Source organism: Myxocyprinus asiaticus, chromosome 9, assembly GCF_019703515.2.
Source record: "Myxocyprinus asiaticus isolate MX2 ecotype Aquarium Trade chromosome 9, UBuf_Myxa_2, whole genome shotgun sequence".
NCBI lineage: Eukaryota > Metazoa > Chordata > Actinopteri > Cypriniformes > Catostomidae > Myxocyprinus > Myxocyprinus asiaticus.
Window position 1 is genome coordinate 27,224,988 of NC_059352.1, and position 26,065 is coordinate 27,251,052.

Here is a 26,065-nt window from a genome sequence, read left to right on the forward strand (position 1 = left end):
TTTCATAAGGGATGACTTTACATTAATAAGGGAAACTTTCAAAAATTAAAGGAATATTTCACCCAAAAATGAAAATTCTCTTATCATTTACTCACTGTCATGCCATCCCAGATGTGTATGACTTAAATTTCTTCTGCAGAAAACAAAGGAAGTTTTTTAGAAGAATATTTCAGCTCTGTAGGTCCATACAATGGGAGTGAATGGTGATCAGTTCTTTGTAGCTCCAAAAATCCCATAAAAGTAATCCATATGACTCCAATGGTTAAATCCATATCTTCAGAAGCGGTATGATAGATGTGGGGGAGAAACAGGTCAAAATTTAGTTTCACTTTCACATCTGATTCTGAAAGTGAAAGAGAAAATGGAGATTTAAAGTAAATAGTAATAATAATAATAAAAAAGGAACTTAAATTTTGATCTGTTTCTCACCCACACCTATTCTATTGCTTCTGAAGATATGGATTTAACCACTGGAGTCCTATGGATTACTCTTATGCTGTGTTTATGTACTTTTTGGAGCTACAAAGGTCTGATCACCATTCACTTGCATTGGATGGACCCACAGAGCTGTGATATACTTCGAAAATCTTTGTGTTTTGCAGAAGAAATTCATACACATCTGGGATGGCATGAGGGTAAATGAGAGTAACTTAGAGAATATTCATTTTTGTGTGAACTGTCCCTTTAAAGTAGGCCAACGATGAGAAGTATTCACAAAGTGTGACAAGTATGTGGCATGTCAGTAATAGCTGGGAGAGCATGTAGTCCTGCTGAGCTGAAATCTTGCTTTGACTGACCAGAGTAGTGGGATGATACAGTAGGCGTGTGTAGATGATTTTCATGTTTGAAAAAATGAAGTTCGATTATTGAAATTACTGAAAATATTTTCTTAACATTATTGCTATTATCATCAGAGATGTTTAGTTAAATTCGACGAATCTATCTGATGGTAGATGGTTTCTTGTCGCTTGGTACATTGGCAATAAACGGGTGTCCGGTGCGAGCGCGTGGTATTTACGACACAGTTTGACGTGGACCGTCACCACAGCAATGGCGGATGCTTTAGGGGAAGTGCTTCAAGGCAGTTGGTAAGAAAACACTGATGTTTAATTTAACCAGAGAACTGTTCACCGATCCGAATTTGATATTGTCAAATATTGTAAAACGTGAAACCCGTTGAGAAGGGCCATTAAAACCGCAGATGATACACGTCAGCCGTTTGACTAACATGAAGACAGCGATGCTAAGCAGCTAGTCTGGCTAATCAAAGCAGTATGTGAGGAGACTCCAGCTGTTTGTCGTAGTCTGTTCATATTTTTATGCTATTATCCTAAACGATTCAGTATTGTTTTGTCATGCTAGTAAATCTCGTCATTGTTTTCTCAGGACTTGGTTGTGTTAGATCAGCTTTTGCTTTGTGTTTGCGTAGTTTTGCAAATAACAGAGCTATGATATTTATGATGGTGTGGCGATCATAATAAGTTTTATTTACCATTTCATGGTAAGGGTTAGGGTTATGACGTTACCGTGGCCAACTCCACGGACGCTGTTTAGTTGGCATTTCAAGTTTCTCCATTTAAATGGTCACCAAAGTTGCTCGGCTAGTCTGAAAAGTGGGGGAGTGTCTACTGTGAATTATCTCTGCTCAGCTGTAAAACATCTCTCTCAGCTCAAATGGTGGGTTTGTAAACTCTGGTCCCAAAGATGTTTCAGGAAAAAAGCTATTACGGATTAATTAAACTGAAACGTATAATCAGGCCTATGTGACTCGTGTCTTCTGTGTAGTTCAAAACAATAACATAGGTCACGATTAACATCTATTCGTATGACAAAAAAAAAAAAAAAAAAAAAAAGCAGTTTTAAAAAGAGGTGAATCTGAGGGCTTGGTAACCATGTATGCATCAGAAATTTGGTCTCAATAATTGTCTTTCTGTTGTAGTTCCTTCTGAGCAGGACTGGGTGCTTTGATGACACCAGCAGTGTCTGTGAATCTGATGAGCATCACATACTCCTCCCTGCTTGTAAACACGTGTGGTATTGTTAACTCTGACAGCTTCATGACATCAACATTCTTTTGCCTTATTGTCTATCAATTGTCTATTGTTTTGAGCAGTAATTCGAAGATGATTATTCTGAAAGGAATTCTGAAAAATATATTTTCGCTCCTATAGAGGAATTTTGTTATAATGGGACAGTTGGCACAATTAGTTAGCTTTCTTGATAGTTTTAATCTGTTAGATTTGAAGTTATTTGTATATAGCAGTAGACTGAAAGAAAATACGCACACTGGGGTGTTGCACAGAAACAAGCCTCTGTAGGCTAGATTTTTATGTCCTCTTCCTCTGTATCTGAATATGGGTCTTCCTGTTTTTCCTGACAATGACCAGGAAGAAAATGGACTCCATAGGGAGATAAACAAACAAAGTGTGTGTGAGGGTGAGAGAGGCACATGTGTCAGCTTGTGACTGTGAACTTAAATGTTAACCGCAGACAGAGCTTTACATCGATTTTCCCCAGTGCTCTTGTTAAAGTATGAATAGAAGAAAGAACTTGCGTTTTCTCACCTCAGTTTGGAATGATTGCCATGTCTTGTTGTTAGACCACTTTAATGTCAGCTGCCTTCCCTTCAAGTATGCCAGGACTTTTCTCATCATTTACTCACCCTCATGACATCCCAGATATGTATCTCTGTAAAGCCACGCTCTCACTACACAACTGTCAGACTACCTTAATCGCTGTTATGCTCGCATTACTTGACAAGTTTTCTTGTCATCTGTCGTCGTCTTGTCTTAGCAGCATTCATACTTCACAATAGAATGCAGACGAGGTGTACAAACTACAAGATCTGTGACCAAGAGGCATCCCCGACCAACAGTGATTAAAAACGTTTTCTCAAACAAATCACGCAAGAAATGAGTGACCATGAGATTTTACCAGAAATAAATGGTTGCGATCAATTCACTGTCCAAACATTGTCTGCTAACTGATTTTGTCTGAAAAACAAAAGAGACGAAAAAAATAATAATATGGCAGCAACAATGTCTGTGTCTGTTTTGGGGAAAAAAAGTTGCAGGTAAATAAAACGGCCCAATGTCAAGTAGAGTGTGTAGATCATATTTATTTGTTAAAAATTCTTACTTGTTAATTTATTACAGTAAAACTTAATTATGATCAAATTGTGGCTTTCCATCCTTGTGCATAAAGATGCATGACAAGATGTGATTGACTGGAGCAGTTTGCCCTTGTCGTTGCACCGCTCACACTCCAAGATTATGTGGAGATGATATCAAGCATTGTGTGAAAATATCCCAGTGTCTGCTACTGCTCAAGACTGGCTCAGATCACCATGCTGACCTGCTCATACTTAACTAGCATCACCGACTGTAGCGAGCACTGTTTTGGCGGCGATCCGATGTTTTGTAATCTGTCTGCGCCAGCAAAATCCAAGCAAAAACCGTTTAGTGAGAGTGCAGCTTAAGGCAATACAATGCAAGGGAATGGTGACCAAAATTTTGAAGCTCCAAAAAGACACTTAGGTCCCTTTTAAACCTGTTATTACCTTTTGTTAGAATTGGGTTACCAGTATTCTCAGTTATTTTAGTGGAGTACCTGTTTTAGATGAGCTTCAGATGTGTTTGCTTCTCGTCTGTGTCCCTGCATGTAGATATCAGACACCCTAAAGAAGGTCAGTAAAGTTCTCGTGCTTGTGTATGTATTCGCTTTTTCAAATTTGGGGCGGTTATTTTCTTTGAAATCCGCTCATAACCGGCAAAGTTTAAACTCTTGTTTTAGTACAGTGGTTGATTGACAGGTGAAGGATTGTGCTTTGCTTCTGTCTAGGATGCGTATTCTGGACAGACAGCATTTCACACTTAAAATGCGATGTGGTCACGTGCTTTTGAGTACCTTCTGATCCGATCACAAAACGTTTTTTTTAAGACTGTTTACACCTGTATTTAGCGCAGACCACTTGTGATCGGATCACCAGAAATGCATCTTAATACCAGGTCTAAATGGGGGTAGATGCCGGGCAGTATTTCATTTATTTGTGAATGAAAACAAGGCTGTAAAGGTGGCTTTTTTAAAAATAAAATTTCATAACAGAAGTCTTGACTGGCATGTCCTCATCCACAGTTGTTTTGACCAGATCTGGTTAGCATGGTGACACATCTATCCATGATCTTACTGGGATCTGTGTGTGTGTGTGTTCTGAAGGGATGAAGATCTGGCTGTTGCTCTTGACTCAGCAGGCTGTGATCTGGACGCTGACCAGGATGGTGCCATCCAGGTCCGAAACCTGCCCCCACCACAACGGGCAAAGCTATGGATGGTAAGTGTGTGTGTGTGTGTGTGTGTGTGTGTGTGTGTGTGTCTAAAGACACAGTGGCTTGACTACCTTGATCTATCTTTAGAAAGATCATACAAGCTGTGTTGAGAAGAGAGAGACCGAAAAAGTGTTTGCGCATATGACAGGATACATAAAAGATCCATGCAAAGCTTTGTTTTAAAGGGTTTTCAAGCAGAGTCAATGGGTCCCAAAGGGCTTTAGAGAGCCTCCATATCGATCAGATAGGCCATTAAGGAAACTGTAGCCAACCCCTTTAAACAGACACCCCTCATGGGATTATATCACGTGCAGGAGCCATGTTGAACTGCAGTCCCATAGCCTTTATTTTCCTTAATATCATTCTCTTTGTTCACTCTCCTATACTTTTGTCTATTTGTTGTTTGTGTTTCTGGCTCTGATGTTAAATGTGTGTGCGTTGACAGATTGCTTTGAACGTGTCTGGTAAAGGAGACAGTCTTTCCTCATGGGATGGGGCTCTGGACCTACCAGAACAGACACTCATTCACAGTCGCAGTCAGCAGATCATTGGTGAATAACCTTTCCACATCTCGCTGCATTTTCATTGTGCCATCAGCGTTACATGCTACATTTTTACAGCATACGTGGTCTATGAATGTGGAGTCAGGTACTCTACATTATGCTGGTTGTTCAGAACACCATGTATGACATACCATGCATTGTACAAACAATTGTCTGCCCGCAAGTTCTGTTTGTTTGTGTTCTGCAGTTTTAAGATAGACTTGTCAAATGATTTGTACTTCAGTGATGACTATAATTGTAAAGAATGTCTTGAAACTAAACCAGCATTTTTTTTTATTTTATTTTTTTTACAAAATATGTAAGGTTGTGAGCTTCAGAACAGCCCTTAAAATCAAAATCAGAGCTCAAGCTGTAAGCTGTAATTTTTAGGGCTGGGTACTGATTCAGATTTCCCTATTCGATTTCAATCTGATTTTCCTTACAATGAAAGAAATTCTCTCTCAGCTAGCCTAATATTGTTAATTATACAGGGGACCTTCTAACTTGGAACATTATGAAAATATTCTTTTTACAAATTTTATTTTATCATTAGTTCAACATTTTTATCACATTTTAGCTTTACAAATCCATGTATTCCATCAATAAATAGGATGTTTTGAAATTGCATTATGCTGCATATACAGGTGCATCTCAATAAATTAGAATGTTGTGGAAAAGTTCATTTATTTCAGTAATTCAACTCAAATTGTGAAACTCGTGTATTAAATTCAGTGCACACAGACTGAAGTAGTTTAAGTCTTTGGTTCTTTTAATTGTGATGATTTTGGCTCACATTTAACAAAAACCCACCAATTCACCAATCTAAAAAAATTAGAATATGGTGACATGCCAATCAGCTAATCAACTCAAAACACCTGCAAAGGTTTCCTGAGCCTTCAAAATGGTCTCTCAGTTTGGTTCACTAGGCTACACAATCATGGGGAAGACTGCTGATCTGACAGTTGTCCAGAAGACAATCATTGACACCCTTCACAAGGAGGGTAAGCCACAAACATTCATTGCCAAAGAAGCTGGCTGTTCACAGAGTGCTGTATCCAAGCATGTTAACAGAAAATTGAGTGGAAGGAAAAAGTGTGGAAGAAAAAGATGCACAACCAACCGAGAGAACCGCAGCCTTATGATTGTCAAGCAAAATCGATTCAAGAATTTGGGTGAACTTCACAAGGAATGGACTGAGGCTGGGTTCAAGGCATCAAGAGCCACCACACACAGACATGTCAAGGAATTTGGCTACAGTTGTCGTATTCCTCTTGTTAAGCCACTCCTGAACCACAGACAACGTCAGAGGTGTCTTACCTGGGCTAAGGAGAAGAAGAACTGGACTGTTGTCCAGTGGTCCAAAGTCCTCTTTTCAGATGAGAGCAAGTTTTGTATTTCATTTGGAAACCAAGGTCCTAGCGTCTGGAGGAAGGGTGGAGAAGCTCATAGCCCAGGTTGCTTGAAGTCCAGTGTTAAGTTTCCACAGTCTGTGATGATTTGGGGTGCAGTGTCATCTGCTGGTGTTGGTCCATTGTGTTTTTTGAAAACCAAAGTCACTGCACCCGTTTACCAAGAAATTTTGGAGCACTTCAGGCTTCCTTCTGCTGACCAGCTTTTTAAGGATGCTGATTTCATTTTCCAGCAGGATTTGGCGCCTGCCCACACTGCCAAAAGCACCAAAAGTTGGTTAAATGACCATGGTGTTGGTGTGCTTGACTGGCCAGCAAACTCACCAGACCTGAACCCCATAGAGAATCTATGGGGTATTGTCAAGAGGAAAATGAGAAACAAGAGACCAAAAAATGCAGATGAGCTGAAGGCCACTGTCAAAGACACCTGGGCTTCCATACCACCTCAGCAGTGCCACAAACTGATCACCTCCATGCCATGCTGAATTGAGGCAGTAATTAAAGCAAAAGGAGCCCCTACCAAGTACTGAGTACATATACAGTAAATGAACATACTTTCCAGAAGGCCAACAATTCACTAAAAATGTTTTTTTTATTGGTCTTATGATGTATTCTAATTTTGAGATAGTGAATTGGTTGGTTTTTGTTAAATGTGAGCCAAAATCATCACAATTAAAAGAACCAAAGACTTAAACTACTTCAGTCTGTGTGCACTGAACTTATTTAATACACGAGTTTCACAATTTGAGTTGAATTACTGAAATAAATGAACTTTTCCACGACATTCTAATTTATTGAGATGCACCTGTATATAAATATACACTGGTGGCCAAAAGTTTGGAATAATGTACAGATTTTGCTGTTTCAGAAGGAAATTGGTACTTTAATTCACCAAAGTGGCATTCAACTGATCACAAAGTATAGTCAGGACATTACTGATGTAAAAAACAGCACCATTACTATTTGAAAAAAGTCATTTTTGATCAAATCTAGACAGGCCCCATTTCCAGCAGCCATCACTCCACCTTATCCTTGAGTAATCATGCTAAATTGCTAATTTGATACTAGAAAATCACTTGCCATTATATCAAACACAGTTGAAAGCTATTTGGTACGTTAAATGATGCTTTACATTGTCTTTGTGTTTGTTTTTGAGTTGCCACAGTACGCATTAGACTGGCATGTCTTAAGGTCAATATTAGGTCAAAAATGGCAAAAAATTAAAAACAGCTTTCTCTAGAAACTCGTCAGTCAAGGCTATACATTGCTTGAAATTGCCAAAAAACTGAAGATTTCATACAAAGGTGTACACTACAGTCTTCAAAGACAAAGGACAACTGGCTCTAACAAGGACAGAAAGAGATGTGGAAGGCCCAGATATACAACTAAACAAGAGGATAAGTACAACAGAGTCTCTAGTTTGAGAAATAGATGCCTCACGTGTCCTCAGCTGACAGCTTCATTGAATTCTACCCGCTCAACACCAGTTTCATGTACAACAGTAAAGAGAAGACTCAGGGGTGCAGGCCTTATGGGAAGAATTGCAAAGAAAAAGCCACTTTTGAAACAGAAAAACAAAAATAATAGGTTAGAGTGGGCAAAGAAACAGAGACATTGGACAGATAATTGGAAAAGAGTGTTATGGATCTTAACCCCATTGAGCTTTTGTGGGATAAGCTAGACTGTAAGGTGCGTGAGAAGTGCCCGACAAGACAGCCACATCTGTGGCAAGTGCTACAAGAAGTGTGGGGTGAAATCTCACCTGAGTATCTGGACAAACTGACCGCTAGAATGCCAAGGATCTGCAAAGCTGTCATTGCTGCACGTGGAGGATTTTTTGATGAGAACTCTTTGAAGTAGTTTAAGAAGTACTGAAATTTTGTTTTTTTTTTAATTGTAATAGTAATTTTTCACGTTATTAATGTCCTGACTATACATTGTCTCTGTGTGTGTGTGTGTGATGTATATGTGTGTGTGTGTGTGTGTGTGTATATATATATATATATATACACACACACACACACACACACACACACACACACACATACATACAGGGTTGGGGAGTGTCGTAATACATGTAACGGGAATACGTATTTAAAATACAAAATATTAGTAACTGTATTCCACTACAGTTACAATTTAAATCATTGGTATTTAGAATACAGTTACATTCAAAAGTATTTTGATTACTGAAGAGATTACTTTGCATTTTATTGTCATTTGTTTCATTTAATATTTAGTCCTTTCAGATGGAAAACATTTATACATATAAATGATGCGATCCAAAGAGCATTTGAACAGCGGTGAAACACTTTCTTATGATGTGTTACATTCATACGAGCGACAGAGAAGTTTGAAATAAGTTTGGAGCAGAAGAAATAGAAATAAACCTTGTGTAAATTGTCAGCTTTACGATATGCAAAAATGCTATTTCTAGCCATATTACATGCACATGTTACCAGGCATGATCATATTTTTTTAGCAAGAAAATTCACGTTGGATCATAATTTCTTTGTTTTTCTAGTAAGACCTTTGATATTAGGGCAAAAATCATATTCTTGATGATAATTTTTGTATTGTTTTCCTGTAAAAATATCTAAAAATCCTTAAAACAAGATCAGTTTGATTTACCTTGTTTTAGAAACAACACTGCATAAGATATTTTGGTTTTTCAGAGAATGTATTTTTAACATGTGTATTTTGTCTTACTGTACTGGCAGAGTTTTTATAATCAAAACAAGTGACAAAATCTACCAGTGCTGAAGAAGTAATCCAAAGTATTGAGAATACGTTACTGACCTTGAGTAATCAACGGAATACGTTACAAATGACATTTTACAGCATGTATTCTGTAATCTGTAGTGGAATACATTTCAAAAGTAACCCTCCCAACCCTGTCTGTCTGTCTGTCTGTCTGTCTGTCTGTCTGTCTATCTATCTATCAATCTATCTTTATTTGTTACATGTTTATTGTTTACATGCATACTTTAGACTGTTTGCAAGTATTTACATTGTTTTTTTGATCATGTGCTGTTACCCGGTACTATCTCTTTAAGAATACCGGCATTTCAGCAAGCCGTCTCGCGGAAGTGTTTTGGTTGGGGGCTGTTAACGACAGTGGAGTCGCGCAGTTTCTTTACTGCATCCCTGCTATGTATGATTAGAATGTTTCTAGTTTTGTTGTTTTTGGTCAACAACTGACTGTAAAGAACATTAAAAGATATTATTTAAAGACACATTATTCAAAGACAAATGGATTGCATGGATCTTGTCTTTGGATATACACTCACTGAGCACTTTATGTGGAACAATGTGGCCCTAATAAAGTTCCCAACATGGTCTTTTGCCGGTATCTACATGATTTTATGAATGCTGCCACACGATTGGCTGATTAGATAATCGCATAAATAAGCAGGTGTACAGATGTTCCTAATAAAGTGCTCAGTGAGTGTACATTACACAGAACGAGTCAAACCAAACGTTTACTCTAAACACACAGTGAAAGGATCTTGGTGCTGAACTTCTCCGCCACTGTACTACTCAATCACTGGTGAGTGAAATCGATAATTTACCAGCCAGTGGCTAATCACAGACATTTTAGCTACATAGCATTAAAATTGGTCATATTTGCAAGTAATTTACTCGCATTGTAGAGGGTTTTGCATTGAGTAAAAGATCGATCTTGGGATTTAAGAATCAATATTGTTGGGGGCCTGGGTAGTTCAGCGAGTATTGATGCTGACTACCACCTGTGGAGTCGCAAGTTTGAATCCAGGGTGTGCTGAGTGACTCCAGCCAGGTCTCCTAAGCAACCAAATTGGCCCGGTTGCTAGGGAGGGTAGAGTCACATGGGATAACCTCATCATTGTCACTATAATGTGGTTTGCTCTCGGTGGGGCGTGTGGTGAGTTGTTCGTGGATGCCACGGAGAATAGCATGAAGCCTCTACATGCGCTATGTCTCCGCGGTAACGCGCTCAACAAGCCATGTGATAAGACGTGCGGATTGACAGTCTCGGATGCGGAGGCAACTGAGATTCATCCTCCGCCACCCAGATTGAGGCGAGTCACTACATAGAGCACATTTGGAATTAGGCATTCCAAATTGGGGAGAAAAAAAAAGAATCAATATTGTTCAGATGAAGATTGCGATTCATCAGAAAATCAATGTGCACTCGATATAAGATGAAGATTTTATTTTTTGATTGTATTTTATGTATTGTCTATTGTATTCATTCTATTCTTTAATATATGTGGGATTACATTTTTAATAATATGGTGCTAATGTTGAAACTTCTACATATAGATCAGCTGGGGGTACCAGTAGAGGAAGGGCGGGACCTGGTATCAGATGTGGAGTCAGTTATGACCTTCTACAGCAAGTCCAGAAATGTCACCTTCTCTCCAGATCTTAGCTGGCCACACCTTCTCAAACCACTCCTGGGCTTACAGCTGCCCCGCAGAGACCTCTACAACTGCTTCTACGCAGTCATGAATAAATACATCCCACGGTAGGCGTGTTTGTGTGTGTCTGTCTGCATTTCTTCACCACTGTGAAATGTATCAGTTCAGTTTAGAAACTTTATTTTCCACAACTAATTAATCGCACAGCTTTCTGTGATTAATTGCGATTAATTGTGGTGCACTGTTCATTAAAACAAACATTCATATACAATTATAAATATACAGTATACATAAATATTAAAATTGGTTAGTCATCATTTATTTTAATTATTTAAATATGTGTATGTTAAAATGTTCAGTTTTTTTGCGGATAGTTAATTAGACATTTTTACAGGTATAAATCTTTAATACAAGTATATGCAGCCTAAACATGCCATAAAATTAGTGGACATGCGGTAATTATAAGTTGGGCAAAAATTGCGTTTTCCAGTGGACTTTTTTAATAATATGATCAGGTAGATTCAATTCATATTGGCAAGTTAAACTTAAATATACATTGAGTTTATCATTCTCCGTACATTAAATCCACTCCCGTGTTTATTATGCCCGGGACATGCGTTGCACGTAATGATTAAGCGTGCACTGCTCCACGCAATAATACAATTTCTGTGCTAGGATGTGCAGTCGAGTCAAGCTTGTACCTCCTGGAAATTTATAATGGCAATTTTAGCCACAGGAAGTGAGGAAAAACATTAGTGAATTTTCAGGAATATTTTTTTTTTTTTTTTACATATTAAAAAGTTAACTATTAATTGCTAAAATTAAAGCATTTAATTTCCCAGCCCTAGTATGAACTTGTAAGAAAACATTAGAGTATGAAAAAGTATTCAAAAACATGTAAAAATATAAATAAATATAATATAAAGAGAAAATAATTGTTAACAATAAGTATAATAAAAATGCAATCAAGTATAGCTATGCATTCATTATTCTGATTGCTCTTGGCACAAATTATGGCTGATACACGTTCTTGCTGGCTGATGGTTGCCTAATGTATATATCACTTCAGATGGCTAATTATTTTGACAGAGTGCCCACTAAGTATATACATCAACAAAAAATGTATTCCTTTTGTTTGAATTATGTTACTGATATGGCCTTCTAATATGACAGCAATTTGTAATCCATGCACCATGTCTAAGGTTTATTTTATTGAAAGTTTCCCTGATTTAGTGTCATGTTATTTCCCTTTGCAGAGACTGTGTGGTAAAAGGACGGCCATTTCACCTGTTCAGACTCCTGCTGCAGTACCATGAGCCTGAACTCTGCTCATTCCTGGACACAAAAAAGATCACTCCTGATTCCTATGCCATCAACTGGGTAAGTCTTTTATCTGACCTTATTGAAAATGTTACATTGTGTTTGGCTCTCTACACTAAAAAGTCTACACTTTTTTTTTTATGCATAGCCTTCAATTATTTCTTCTAACCTACAGATCAAGGCTCAGAGTTAGGGTTATACAGTATTCCATACAGTGACCCAAATGTCCATTTATTATTTTGATCTATACTAAAGAACTCTATACTAATGTTCTTGTTTGCATTATTTGCCTCCTGTAGCTGGGCAGTCTCTTTTCTAGCCACTGTCTCCCTGAGGTCACACAGGCCTTGTGGGACATTTACCTCCAACAGGCCGACCCTTTTCTCATCTTCTATTTGATGCTCATCATCCTCGTCAATGCCAAGTATGTGACAACAGACCAGACTGTGGAATTGTATTCAGTGCTTCACACTGTGTTTAGGAGTTAAAGTAAAAAAAAATATATATTTTTTTTAAATCTCCAGAGACAACATTCTCACTCAAGAAGCAGACAGTAAAGAGGAGATAATCAGTAAGTTTTCCCACACATTTTCTGGTTAAACAATACAATCCAAATATCAGTTGCATTGATCTGTCACAAAAGTGTACAGCTGTAAAATGTTTTGTTTTCAGAAATGCTGGAGCAGTCGCCGTCATTACTAGAGGCAGAGGACATTGAAGACTTGTTCTCTTTGGCACAATATTACAATAGCAAAACTCCTCTTTCTCTTAGAAAGGTAATCATTATGGTAAATCTGTGTTCTTAGGGCCAGATATTGCCAACTACCTCAAAATATGATATACATCACAGTAAATACTTTGTAATTTGATGGATCTTGCTCACAGTTTCATGATCACAATATCATAATTGGCCCATGATTGTAATAATAATAATATGAATAATAATCAAATCAGATCCCTTTATTATATCATAATAATGTATAAAGATATAATAATTAGGGATGTACCGATAATTGTGTTGGAATCTGTCCAATACCGTGCTCATGTACTTGTACTCATGCTGATAAAAAAGCTCAGATACCAAAAACTGATACCATCTGAAGTATGGATGTCATGGAACATTTAGCTTACAAATTAAAATCAAGTTAGGTCCTAGCAAGTCTCGCATATCCAGACTTTTGTCTAAAACGACAAAGGTCAGGGATCTATAGCAGCTTCAATTGGCCAAGAACCGCCCAGTTAGACAGGAAAATCCCTCTAACTGACATGCAAAGCGATCAATCACAGTCGGTTTTGTCATTACATGCCGTTTAGGGGCGGGGTTATTCGAGATACATCATAGCATAATAAAAGACTGGCATGGGGAAAGAAATAATTTATTTAATGGCACAGCAGTCTCCTCGAGCGATTGCGCAGAAATCACATGGGAAAATAGCTGAAAATGTACAGCACGTAAAAACTTATCACAGAGTATTTCACATAAAGTAAACAAAGCAGAATATGCATGTATTCTCGTGGATTTTCGCTTTTCTTTTGTTCCTCAAATTAAATTCTGAATATCTTTTAAAAGATTTGATGTCACTAACCTGGCAAACTTTGAAAACTCTGGTGATTATTTTGTCCTCAAACTCGCTCATTGTATTAACGTGGAACCTTTGTTTCCAGGTGGACTGATGTAAAGTCATGTGTGCTACTACTCGTTGAAGTTCCATCAAACTTGCAATGAGTAGTCCGAGAAAGCTTTTTCCAATTTTGTGTGCTTTGTGCATCAGATGGTTAGAGCACGGATTGTGGGCGGTCCGTGCTGTCTTAGGCTGAGTCTATGTCCTAGCATGATTATTAAACCGCCAAAGCTGTGATTTAATGAGATAAATATATTATTTGCATGTGCTGCACGCTTTAAAATGAATGTGTGGAGCCGGTTTTGTGCCGACACCAGCTGGTCATATCATTTAGAGCTCCTTGGTTCATACATGGAAAACACCATCATGAGCATTGCACGCTCTGTTTGCAGCAGATGACAGCGAGCAGAGCGCTAATTCACTTTGTAGCACGAGACACATACAGACTGCATATTTATTTAATTAAAAAGCAGCCTTTTGCAGTTTACTAATTGCATTGGGTCATGCAGCGACCTGCTTATCCGGAGGTGAGAAACTCCAGTCAAAAACACACAGAAACGGAAAGGGCTTCACACTCCAAAATAAAAGCTTCTGCCAAAATAAATCTCAATTTAAATGGAAAAAAGAATGACAGAAATATGTCACTACTGTATAGTTATGTAATATTCACTGTAATACTACTACTACTAATAAAAATAATAAATCAATAGTAATTGTATAATAGTTAAGCAATATCACACATCTGTGATGCATTGTTATGCAGCACTTTTTTTTAACAAAAATAACTCCCAACTCCAAAAATTGTGTATTTTGGATTGTGCTGTAAAGTTCTGTATAAAAACACTTCATTTAATAAAAATAATACAATAGAATGTTGAAAATTAATTGTTCTATTTTCATTTGATTAAAGTGTTAATGAATTCCTTTGTTTAGACAGCATATTGATGAAAAAAATGTAAATAAACTTTTGATATGGAATTCAGAAAAATAAAGCAAAAAAAAAAAAACATTATCGGTATGGGCTGTACCGAAAAGGAAGTATCTGGACATCTCTAATAATAATGAATAAATGTAATTGGGTATAAGAAAATAAACCTGATCAGCAGTTTTACTTGGTGACTGCAGCAGTTACATTGTTCTGATAAGACTTTACCTTTCCTATGCAAAGGATTGCAGCAAGACATGCTTAAAAGTATTTGTTGTATGTGTCTGTAGGAGAACCATAATCTGTTTGGCAGTAGTCTGGTGGCTCTAAAGGAAGAGGACATGGACCTGAGTCAGGCGCTCTGTATGCCTGTATCTGTCCCTGAGATCCTTCAAGCCAACCAGCTACAACCTGTGAGTCACAACTCCAAATGTTCTGCCTCTGATATTGAAAACTTTCATCTTTTGCATCATCTTTGTTTCATAATTAATGTACATAGTATTATGGATTCTTAGTGTTCCTTCCTGTGCTCTTGTGCTGTTTAGGAGGGTGTGAGGTTTTTTGTTGTTGACTGTCGTCCTGCAGAGCAGTACAATGCTGGTCACCTCTCCACTGCCTTTCACTTGGACTCTGACTTGGTAAGAATGAGGCGAGTTGGGCTGAAGGGTTTTTACTGTGGCTCATGATTTATAGATAGTATTGTATTTGTGTAATAATAAGCCTAATATGAATTGCTTCATTTTCTTTGAGCTAAAAATAGTAAAAATAGTTCAAGTTAAAACCAATTCAACTTTTAACCTGAGATGAGAGCATGACTGCTGTGTGCATTTTCCATTTGCCTTTATGATTTGTAACTAGTAGCACCTAATAAACAAGCCCAAAAAAATTTAATTTTTCTAGAGCAAATAGTTTTCCTAAAAATGTATGTCCACGTATGTGGACAGCATGACTTAAGTTTTGACATTTTAAATAATACTAAGCTATAGAAAGTCAGATTTTTTTAATTAAATTATTTGTTTCCAGGAGGTGTTAGTTATTCATGTTTTTGAGACGTTACAGATATTACATCATAATTAATCCTGATTCAAAGTAATGACCAGCATCTTCCAATCACTGCCAACCATGTTAAAATAATACATTATACATTCTGAATCTACATACTGATTACGATTGTCCCATGCCTGCCAAACATGTAGAGTGGTCCAAACATCATCTGCAGCCTAAAACTGAATTTTTTATAGGAAGTTTGGATTGAATGCACTTGGCTGCTTGGAGATCTATAGGATGCTCCCTTGCTTCGTATTTAATGACTTAACGTCCAGTGTACTGTCTGTCTGCACTGGTCTCGGAACAGTTCAAAATGCACCTTATTTTCTTCCTAACTCCATATAAAGCCTCTGAAAGCAACATTTTGTTCAGCTTTTGAGGGAATAATGTCCCAAAATCCACGAATGTGGACATAATGAAAAATACATGAACTATTTAAAGCGGCATATTAAACGAAACTAGAGACACTACTCTTTACCTTTAAACAGGTTTCAATGAAAATACATAGAGGTTTCTTACCAGAGGCACTTTTGTTGGCTCTGCACCAGTAGAAGCGCTTCAAGGAAAGTGGCGCCATGCTGTTGTCACGTGACTCGGTGCGTCAGAAGTTTAACCCTTAAATGACAGTCTAGAGTCTTGTGAACAGTATTCAGTCGGTTTTAATTAATTTAAATAATGCGTTCCGTATAGCAATGCCAAAATACAACATCCACTCACAAGGTTCAAATCGCATCTCGAGACGCCTGCATTTTGTTCATTCCGTTGCGCCAGCCGTGTGAATGACTCCTTATTGTTTGGAATTCCATGCATGAAAACATCCCTAGAACCTGACAAATATCAGGGAAATAGTTGTCCTGAGAAATCACAGGTCTCTGATAGCCCTAGGCTCTGTATACAGCCAGTGTAATAAAATAATATCAAACTGAATAAAAGTGTTATCACTGTTTTAACTACCTTACACAGGAACTTGCACACAGCTTTGTACTGCTCTGTATATGTTGACCATTCTCGTATCTTGAAATGTCTGTAATGCAGTGGTGTTTTACTGTGGTTCACAGATGCTCCACAACCCTTCTGAGTTTGCCCTGTCAGTGAAGTCTCTTCTGGAGGCACAGAAGCAGTCTCTGGAGTCAGGCTCTGTGGCCAGCGGAGAGCATCTGTGCTTCATGGGCAGTGGACGTGAAGAGGAGGACATGTACATGAACATGGTGCTCGCCCACTTTTTACAGGTCAGTTCTGCTTCTACTGCAGCCTACTGAATTTACTGTATGAAACCGTGATTGCTAATGCTTTACTGGTAGTGTTTTACAGCTGTTTAGAAGTGGTAAATCTAAGCACACATTTTTACTTTTTTATTTGTTTGTAGAAAAACAAAGAGTATGTGAGCATAGCAAAAGGCGGCTTCATGGGTAAGTTCTATTTCCAGCAGCCAAATGAGTAACATTTTTAACTGTACATTTAATGTGATGCATAGTTGCGTCTTATACCTTCTGACTAACTTTGGAACAAAATTATTAATAATGAATAAATGAAATCAGATCATGTTGACCGATATTGTGCTGATGGATTTATTTTTTTCACAGCATTGCAGCAGCACCTGGCAGATATTAATGTTGAGGGACCGGATAATGTTTATGTTCACTGGATTGTGAGCACCTCAGGATCCCACTGCAGCCTCAGCTCAGTAGATGTGAGTTGTGTGTGTGTGTGTGTGTGTAATACACTTTCTGTGTATTAATGTGATGAAGTGGAGGTAAACACATTCATTTTATTTACACATGCTTTCATTTTCTCGATGGCATTTGCTGCCATCTTGTGGGCATTGCAAGTAAAACAAGGATTTTTTTTACACTAAATGGAATATTCCGGGTTCAATACAAGTTAAGCTCATTTGACATCATGCGTGGCATAATTTTGATTACCACAAAAATTACTTAAAAAATAAAAAAATAAAATACAATTCTGCGTTACAGTGAGTTACAATGGAAGTGAATGGGGCCAATTTTTGGAGGGTTTAAAGGCAGACATGTGAAGCTTATAATGTTATAAAAGCACTTACATTAATTCTTCGATTAATACTCTTATTTAAAGTTGTTTTAATCATTGCTTTTGGCAGACTGCTAAATTACCGGGATTACAGGGAGTAATATCGTTATGGCAAAGAAGATGTAAAATTGTATAACTTCACACATAAAAGGTTAGGAAGCAATTTTATTACACTAAAATCATGTTAACATGCACATCGTTTGTGTCTTTTTGCTATACTTTTAAAATAGTGAGTATTTTAATGACTATTGATTGGCCCCATTCGCTTCCATTGTAAGTTTTATACAATTAATTTTTTTAAAGAAAAGAAGGGACAAGCTGAAATACATTTTTGTGGTAATCACCATTATGCCACAAATGCTGTTGATTGAGCTTAACTTGTATTGAACCCGGAATATTCTTTTAAGAAAAAAAGCTACTGTTGTTGTTAGGGATGTGCCGATGTATCGGCATATCGGTAATAAGCATGAAAACGGCAAAATGAAATACCGATGGTTGCTTTATAATTAATCAGTTAAGCACTTAGTAAAAACTCTGTGAATTCAAATGCACAATCCAGAAATAATAATAGCCACAATATCTAGAAGGGTTGGCACTCCTAAAAAAATTTAATATTTAATTTTTATTCTGTCTCGTTCTCACGTTAATGCACGAAAAAAACGGCATAAATGGACGTGACAGTTGTGAAAGCGTCACTTACGGATAGGCTGCATGATGAGCGAAACCATCCAAAATGCTTTGAGACCATCATACTTGACTTCTGAGATATCGGTATGATATATTTTAATGCTGCATGATTGATTGAATTAAGATTGAAATTGCAATATGGCTTTGTGCAGTTACTAAACCTTAAAAGGCTGGTTTTTAATTTAGAAAAAAAGAAGTGCAGAACTTTTAACAAACTATTTTTAGAAGTACAAAATAACCCTTTTCTTCATATTAATAATCATGTTATCATATTTAGTCATTTTTTTTGTATGTTTTTCACTTTTCTTTATGTATGTAGCTTTTTTTATTATATGATACAGTGATCAATGGAAATTATTTATTGTTAGAACAGTGAAAAGCTTCTGTAAATTGTTTAAGCATTCTTAAGTAAAACGGTGGTCTGATGACAAAATAAGGTAAGTTGAAAATATTGGTTTCGTTAACGACCTATTTTTTTTGTTTTTTTTGTTAAAATCGATATCGGCCAAAAATGTTCATAACGGTGCATCCCTAGTTGTTGTCTTATCAGTATTCCTTGAATTCTATTGTGGTAACTAATAAAATACCTCCAGTATTTAATTTAATTCAGTCTCTCTCTTAATACAGGGGGACTTGAGCACCGATGGCAAAGGAGTTAAATCACTTGTCAACAAAATGACCTTTGCACTTAAGTCAAAGTCAGTAAATGTAAAAGAAAAGGTGATCAACTTCATTGAGAACACTTCCACGCCTGTGGAACGGTGAGCATCTTCTTCTGTATTTATGTCTTTCTATTTATTTCCTTTGAGGGACATCTGATCACCAGATCTCTTCAAATGTGTGATTATTTTTTTCTACCACCCCCACTTACTGTATATAAACTTGATATGGATATAATGAAAGGTAATCACATTAATGTCTCCAAAAATATATATATTTTAAAATATTTTTGTTCGAGGCTTTCATTTAAAGGTTTTGATTTCCTGAAGTCTTTGTGTTTTAATCATCCTCCCGACCTATGCCCTGTTATTTCACACTAGAATATCTTTCAATCTGCCCTGGCCAGACAAGGGGATACTGGAGCGGTAAGACTTCATTAATGTTTGTTTGAGCCTCCACCAGCTTGCATCCGGTACCCACAACGTGCCCTTTCAAGGTGGCGCTGTCAGCTTTAGCTTATTGTAGGGGTTATTAAAACCCATATTGAATAGCACTCTAATGTATGCTCTAACATCACATGCATCTGCATTACATGCATCTGTAGTGTGCATTCACTTTTGAATTTCCGGTTTCCTGATTCAATTCTCCATTGGGTTAGAAATATTATAACATTTTAGAATTAGGGATTTTGAAATGCACCACCAGACCTTCACACGCATGTGTAGTACAACCGAGGTCAAAAATAACACTCAGAATGGTGGAAGCAGTAACTCATAGGTCTTTTTGTCACTCTGCTACGGTGTTGCCCGTTGTTTCCATGTTGACACAAACACTGCGCTTGCCACTCTGTCTTTCCTTGGTTTATGCCAGCAGTCTGCATCTCAGCCTGAAGTCTCATTACTGCTGTCTGACTCCTCGTTGATTCCCTTAACTTGTGTGGAGGGAGACTGCAGGCCTTCATTGTTATTATACAGAAATGATACTCACTGCTGTATAAGGATGTGGCAATTGTGATTAAATTATAAACATTTGCTCATTATCACTTTACAAGCGCCTGGCCTTCAACACTTTGATTCTCATCCCACAGTGGCAAACATTTTAACCTCCCCCTCTTTCTTCCAACTAACAGTACTCACTTTTTCTAATCCAAGAGGACCCATAGCACTGCCATGCTCTTAGTATGTCTGTATTAGGATAAGGAAGACAATGGTGGTGTGAAGGAAAAGCCTATATTCCTCCAGTGTTCTTGTAAATGATGCCTTTCCTCTTTCAGGCATGTGAGCAGCAGTGATCGGGTGGGGAAGCCGTACAGGGGTGTGAAGCCTGTCTTCAGCATTGGTGATGAGGAAGAGTATGACACAGGTAAATTTCAGGTTTGTAAGAGCAGGGTTGAAGGGTCTGCAGAAGCAGGGTTGAGTACCTGTAAATGATCAAATCAATGCCATTCTAGTTGGGCTGTCAATAGATGTACATTAATGCTATTTAATGCATTCATTTAGTGTGATTTTAGTTATATAAATAATAACATGTAAAAAAAATAAATGAACGCAATTAATCATGTCCCCAGACCGTAATAAGGAATATGCCTACCATTGGAGCAATTCAAGCTTGAAGTACCACCTGTTTTGAAACTCCAGCTGTATGGGCAACACACAGCTGTACAGACAACAAACCACACTGAGGCTTGCTTGACACCTATCAACAGCACAAGATGAGAATGCGTTCTTGCGTTTAATCACAGCTGGATAGAGCACAATTTCGAATGCAGGGGTCTCGAAACTTGATTTTCTCAGTTTCAAACCACGTTTAACTTGACACAGAGAACAAAGAATGCTGTGATTATGATGCGACATAACCAAATTGACGTTGACGCTTCCTTTTTGATTTATTATAAGGGATTTTCTATCTCAGACAGATTGGCGAATTCAGTTGCAAAGTTGATTTCTGTGGACTGTAGGCCATTGATAGGCTTATGTTCAATAATATGGATATAAACAATATATTGCCTTCTAAAGCCACTTTTTGTATTGTCTAAATAAAGCTTTACTCGTCTGCCACAATAATGTAATGCATTTTCATAATCTGAATTATTATATTTATAATATATATTATATAATATTTCTAAGTATATAAATAACTATATCAGATATTTATATACACTATTAATTAATAGGTATATCATGTTATTTATCTGATTAAAAAATGTAATCATTTGAAAGCCCTAACATGAGCAATTATGATTAATCTCACATTTTTGTAGTTAACATGTAGTTTGTAATAGTTTCTCATATTGCTTGGACTGTCCAATAAAAATATTTATTTCCTTTCAAAGGTCAGTGCATCCAGTTTTAATGCATTAAGTCCCTTTATTAAGAAAAGCGCAGTCTTTAGAAAAGAGACAGAATATACAATTCAGTTCAACATTTGAGATACTTGTGATCTCAAATCTCTGTCTACATCTTATTTTTTTCTCTTCTTTTAGACGAGATTGACAGTTCATCAATATCAGATGATGACAGGAAAGAGATTGTCAATATTCAGACTTGGATAAACAAACCAGATGTGAAGCACCATATTCCATGCAATGAAGTTAAGGAGACCGGACACATGTTCCCAAGGTGAGGCTACCTGTCTGAAGACATGAGGCTGGTGCTGCAAGGTTGAAGTCACGGTATAGACTTAAAGGAATATTTCACCCAAAAATTATTATTATTATTTTTTTTACTCGCCTTCAAGCCATCCCTAATGTGTAAGACTTCAGGTCTTCTCCAGAACACAAACAAAGATTTTTAGAAGAATAATTTAGCTCTGCAGGTCTATACAATACAAGTGAATAAATAGCAAAAATGTGAAGCTCCAAAAAGCACAAAGGCAGTATAAAAGTAATCCATAAGTTAAATCACTCCAGTGGTTAAATCCATATTTTCAGAAGCGATACGATAGATGTGGGTGAGAAACAGATCAATATTTAAGTTCTTTATTTTACTATCAATCTCTTAATTTCACCTTTACTTTCACATATTTCTTTTGTTTTTGGCGATTGGCATTTTTCGCGCATATCGCCACCTACTGGGCAGGGAGGAGAATTTATAATAAAAAATGACTTAAATATTGATATGTTTCTCACCCACATCTATCAAATCGCTTCTGAAGATATATATTTAACCACTGGAGACTTAGGGATTACTTTTATGCTGCCTTTATGTGCTTTTTGGAACTTCAAAGGTCTGGCCACCATTCACTTACATTGTGAGGACCTACAAAGCTGAAATATTCTTCTAAAAATATTTGTCTGTGTTCTGCAGAACAAAGTCATACACATCTGGGATGACATGAGGGTGAGTAAATGATGAAAGAATTTTCATTTTTGGGTGAACTATTCCTTTAACATTGGTATACTGCCATTGTATTAATGAATTATGGTTTTGATCAAGTGACCCAAGTTGTCAGAATTATAAACCTGTTTATGATATACACTATATGGACAAAAGTATTGGGACACCTACACATTACACCTACAGGAGCTTTTATGATATCCCATTCTAAATCCATAGGCATTAATATCCAGTTGGTCCCCCCCTTTGCAGCTATAACAGCTTCCACTCTTCTGGGAAGGCTTTCTACAAGATTTTGGAGTGTGTCTGTTGGAAGTTTTGCCCATTCTTCCAGAAGAGCATTTGTGAGGTCAGACACTGATGTTGGACGAGAGGGCCTGGCTTGCAATCTCTGTTCTAGTTCATCCCAAAGGTGTTCGTTAGGGTTGAGGTCAGGGGCTCTGTGCGGGCCAGTCAAGTTCTTCCACACCAAACACATCCAACCATGCCTTTATGGACCTTGCTTTGTGCACTGGGGCACAGCCATGCTGGAACAGAAAAGGGCCTTCCCCAAACTGTTTCCACAAGTTGGAAGCATAGAATTTTCCAAAATGTCTTGGTAAGCTGAGGCATTAACATTTCCCTTCAGTGGAACTAAGGGGCCTAGGCCAACCCCAGAAAAACAACCCCATAGCATTATCCCTCCTCCACCAAACTTTACAGTTGGCACAATGCAGTCAGGCAGGAAATGTTCTCTTGGCATTCGCCAAACCCAGACTCATCCATCAGACTGTCAGATAGAGAAGCGTGATTCGTCACTCCACAGAACACGTTTCCACTGCTCCAGAGTCTTGTGGCGGCGTGCTTTACACCACTCCATCCGACGCTTGGCATTGTGCTTGGTGATGTAAAGCTTGCATACAGCTGCTCGACCATGGAAACCCATGCCATGAAGCTCCGGGTGCACAGTTTTTGTGCTGATGTTAATGCCAGAGGAGGTTTGGAACTCTGCAGTTATTGAGTCAGCAGAGCGTTGGCGACTTTTACGTACTATGCGCCTCAGCACTCAGCGACCCCGCTCTGTAACTTTACGTGGTCTGCCACTTCGTGGCTGAGTTGCTGTGGTTCCTAAACGCTTCCACTTTGCAATAATACCACTTACAGTTGATCGTGGAATATCTAGGAGGGAAGAAATTTCACGAACTGACTTGTTGCAACGGTGGCATCCTATTACAGTACCACGCTCAAATTCAGTGAGCTCTTTAGAACGACCCATTCTTTCACAAATGTTTGTAAAGGCAGACTGCATGGCTAGGTGCTTGATTTTATACATCTGTGGCAATGGGACTGAATGAAACACCTGAATTCAATGATTAAGAGGTGTGGCCCAATACTTTTGTCCATATAGTGTATTTCAGCCAATCAGACTGAATCTGTACCTAACTTCAGTGGATTGTGGATGTATAATTCTGTTTTTCATTTATTTATTTATTTCTGCAGCCATCTCCTGATCTCTGCAACACACATGTACTGTTTGAGAGAGGTCGCTGCCCGTAAAGGTTTTGCTTACATCCAGTCCAGGCAGGCACTTAACTCTGTGGTGAAGATCACCTCTAAGAAGAAGCATCCAGAGCTCATCACTTTTAAGTTTGGCAACAACAATGCTGCAGGAGTGGAGATAGTGGCTGTGGAGAGGTACTGTCACTGTAACCAGACACAAGACTGTCCTATTTAAATGTATTCCACCTTTTTAGCAGAGTTCAAGTTGTCTTCTATATTCTGCTCAGGCTTAACAAAATAAGTCATGTACTTACTCTTTTTGGTAAGCAAAGCCATTAACAAAGCTTTGCTCATCTATTCTGGCTTGCACTGAGGGGAAAAACCACAGCATAAAACCACCAAATTTATTAGCGCTTGCACTCATTTCCTTATTTTGTTGTTTGTCTGTGTTTTGACACTTCGACACTTCTCATCTTCCTTCTCAAGGTATTTAATACCGAATGCGGGTGATGCCACTAAAGTCATCAAACAGCAAATCATGAAAGTTCTGGATGCTATAGAGAGCTCTTAGTGACAGAGACATCAGAGAGGCTTCACTCTAGTCATCCAGGGACGACCACAGCTCCAGCCTGAAGTCAGCCTGAAGGGAAAGGAGGGAGCAAAGCATTCCCACACTCTGTTTCTTCGACATTGTCCCCCCACCTCCTCCCTGGGCAACACTGACGTAAAGAACTTGAGCACTTTCATGACTCTTTGGGCGCGTTGCTATCATGATTGACAGGAATTCTAAAACTTCAGGCAAGGAGATGTGAATATGAGCCTGCGTTAGAAATGGTTATTTTGTTCATTTTGCTTTTGTTATCATTTCTGTTTTGAGAAACTGACTTAATTAGGCAAGTTTGATTTATTATCTCTCCTTTATCTGTCTCTAGCCTTAATGACAAGCTATTGCTTTTTGTATGAGAGACTCAAACAGGCCCTCTGGATGAGAAAACGGGAACCTCAATCAAAGACAACTCATTGCTCTTTATTTACTTTAATGTATGAGGTCAATAGTTCTTTAGCCATTTGAAAATTTAAACATCATATATTGCTGCACACTTGTATAACTGAGAATAGTTTGATGCATATTTATCAGAGCAGTGTTTTTACAGCGAAAATATTTGGAGCCAGATCACTGGCATTGACGATGTGAATATGTGCTTCATTTTCATATTGGGGAAAGAACGCTTCCCTATAGTATATAATGTTGCTTGAGGCTGCACACATGTGATACACACATCCTTCCACACAACTCTGCTGCTCTTTGTACAAATTCACTAGAATGACTTTTTCAAACCAGAAAAAATTATAACCTTTTGTTAAGTCACCTGTCAAATTCTGATTCCATTGAATTATTTTGTGATTGCAGCCTTAAAGATTAAAGGGAACAGGTCAAGAGAAAGTAATTATTCACTTAGAGTAAAACTAGACTTCTCTCTGTAAATCATGGCCAAGTTTACCAGAGAATGTATTGAGAAAAATATGTTTTTAGCTGCCAATAATTGAGTGCATTAAGTGGACTAGATTCTATTGAGGGTAAAATTCAGTAATACAAGTGTTGTATTATGTAGTGATGCTGACGCACTGAAGAAAGACTGGATTCATAAGCCAGTTTTCATCAAAATCAAATAAAGGCATACATAAGCCGTTTACCAGTATCAATTATAACATATCTTAACGGTGATAAAATGAATGGAAGGAACACTTAAGGTGACAATAAAGATGCACTATGTCGAAGTATGGCTTACACTGACACCTAGTGGCCTGGATGCTTCATTCAAACAGAAGTTTTCAATTACCAATGCCATTGTAGAAATTCACTATGCACAGTAAGCCAGGATTAATTTAATCCATGAATGAAAGTGTCCAATAAAAGGGCAAATACTGAGATATAGCGAGTAGGATTTAGCTGGTGATGTGATGCCAACATGGCTGCACCCATGAGGCGCCCCTTCCCATGTAGAATAAAAGAGCTTTTATAAGGTTATAACTAAAATGACTGAACTCTTCATCTCACATGAGTGATCATGATATTATACATATGTTTCAAAATAACTACTCATTTCTTTAGAAGTAAACATTTTTAAATGAGGAAAAAATTATTGAGTGCACCTTTAAAACTTGGGGAGAGCTATACATACATTTTTGTTCCCTCTATGTGAGGAAAAAGTCCTGCCAGTTTGTCACACTATGCAAGTTCCGAAAAATGAATTAAAAAGCTTA

General features: G+C 37.7%; 1 protein-coding gene across 5 annotated transcripts; it reads left to right on the forward strand.

The window, feature by feature from the left end:
* Window positions 1-984: 984 nt before the first annotated feature.
* Window positions 985-25,492, forward strand: LOC127446353 (TBC1 domain family member 23-like). 5 transcript variants are annotated; one of them, XM_051707231.1, is made up of 19 exons: window positions 985-1,088; window positions 4,216-4,330; window positions 4,771-4,876; window positions 10,582-10,786; window positions 11,936-12,059; window positions 12,299-12,423; window positions 12,524-12,570; window positions 12,672-12,775; window positions 14,837-14,959; window positions 15,092-15,184; window positions 16,652-16,822; window positions 16,960-17,002; window positions 17,177-17,283; window positions 18,954-19,087; window positions 19,367-19,411; window positions 20,260-20,348; window positions 21,469-21,604; window positions 23,801-23,995; window positions 24,287-25,492. In XM_051707231.1, exons 1-19 carry the CDS (start codon window positions 1,051-1,053, stop codon window positions 24,369-24,371), a joined length of 2,085 nt encoding a protein of 694 aa, XP_051563191.1. In that variant the 5' UTR covers window positions 985-1,050; the 3' UTR covers window positions 24,372-25,492. The 5 variants fall into 5 exon arrangements, with proteins under 5 accessions (XP_051563191.1, XP_051563192.1, XP_051563196.1 ...); XM_051707233.1 differs by lacking the exon at window positions 985-1,088 and adding an exon at window positions 1,940-2,021; XM_051707232.1 differs by lacking the exon at window positions 19,367-19,411.
* Window positions 25,493-26,065: the final 573 nt, after the last annotated feature.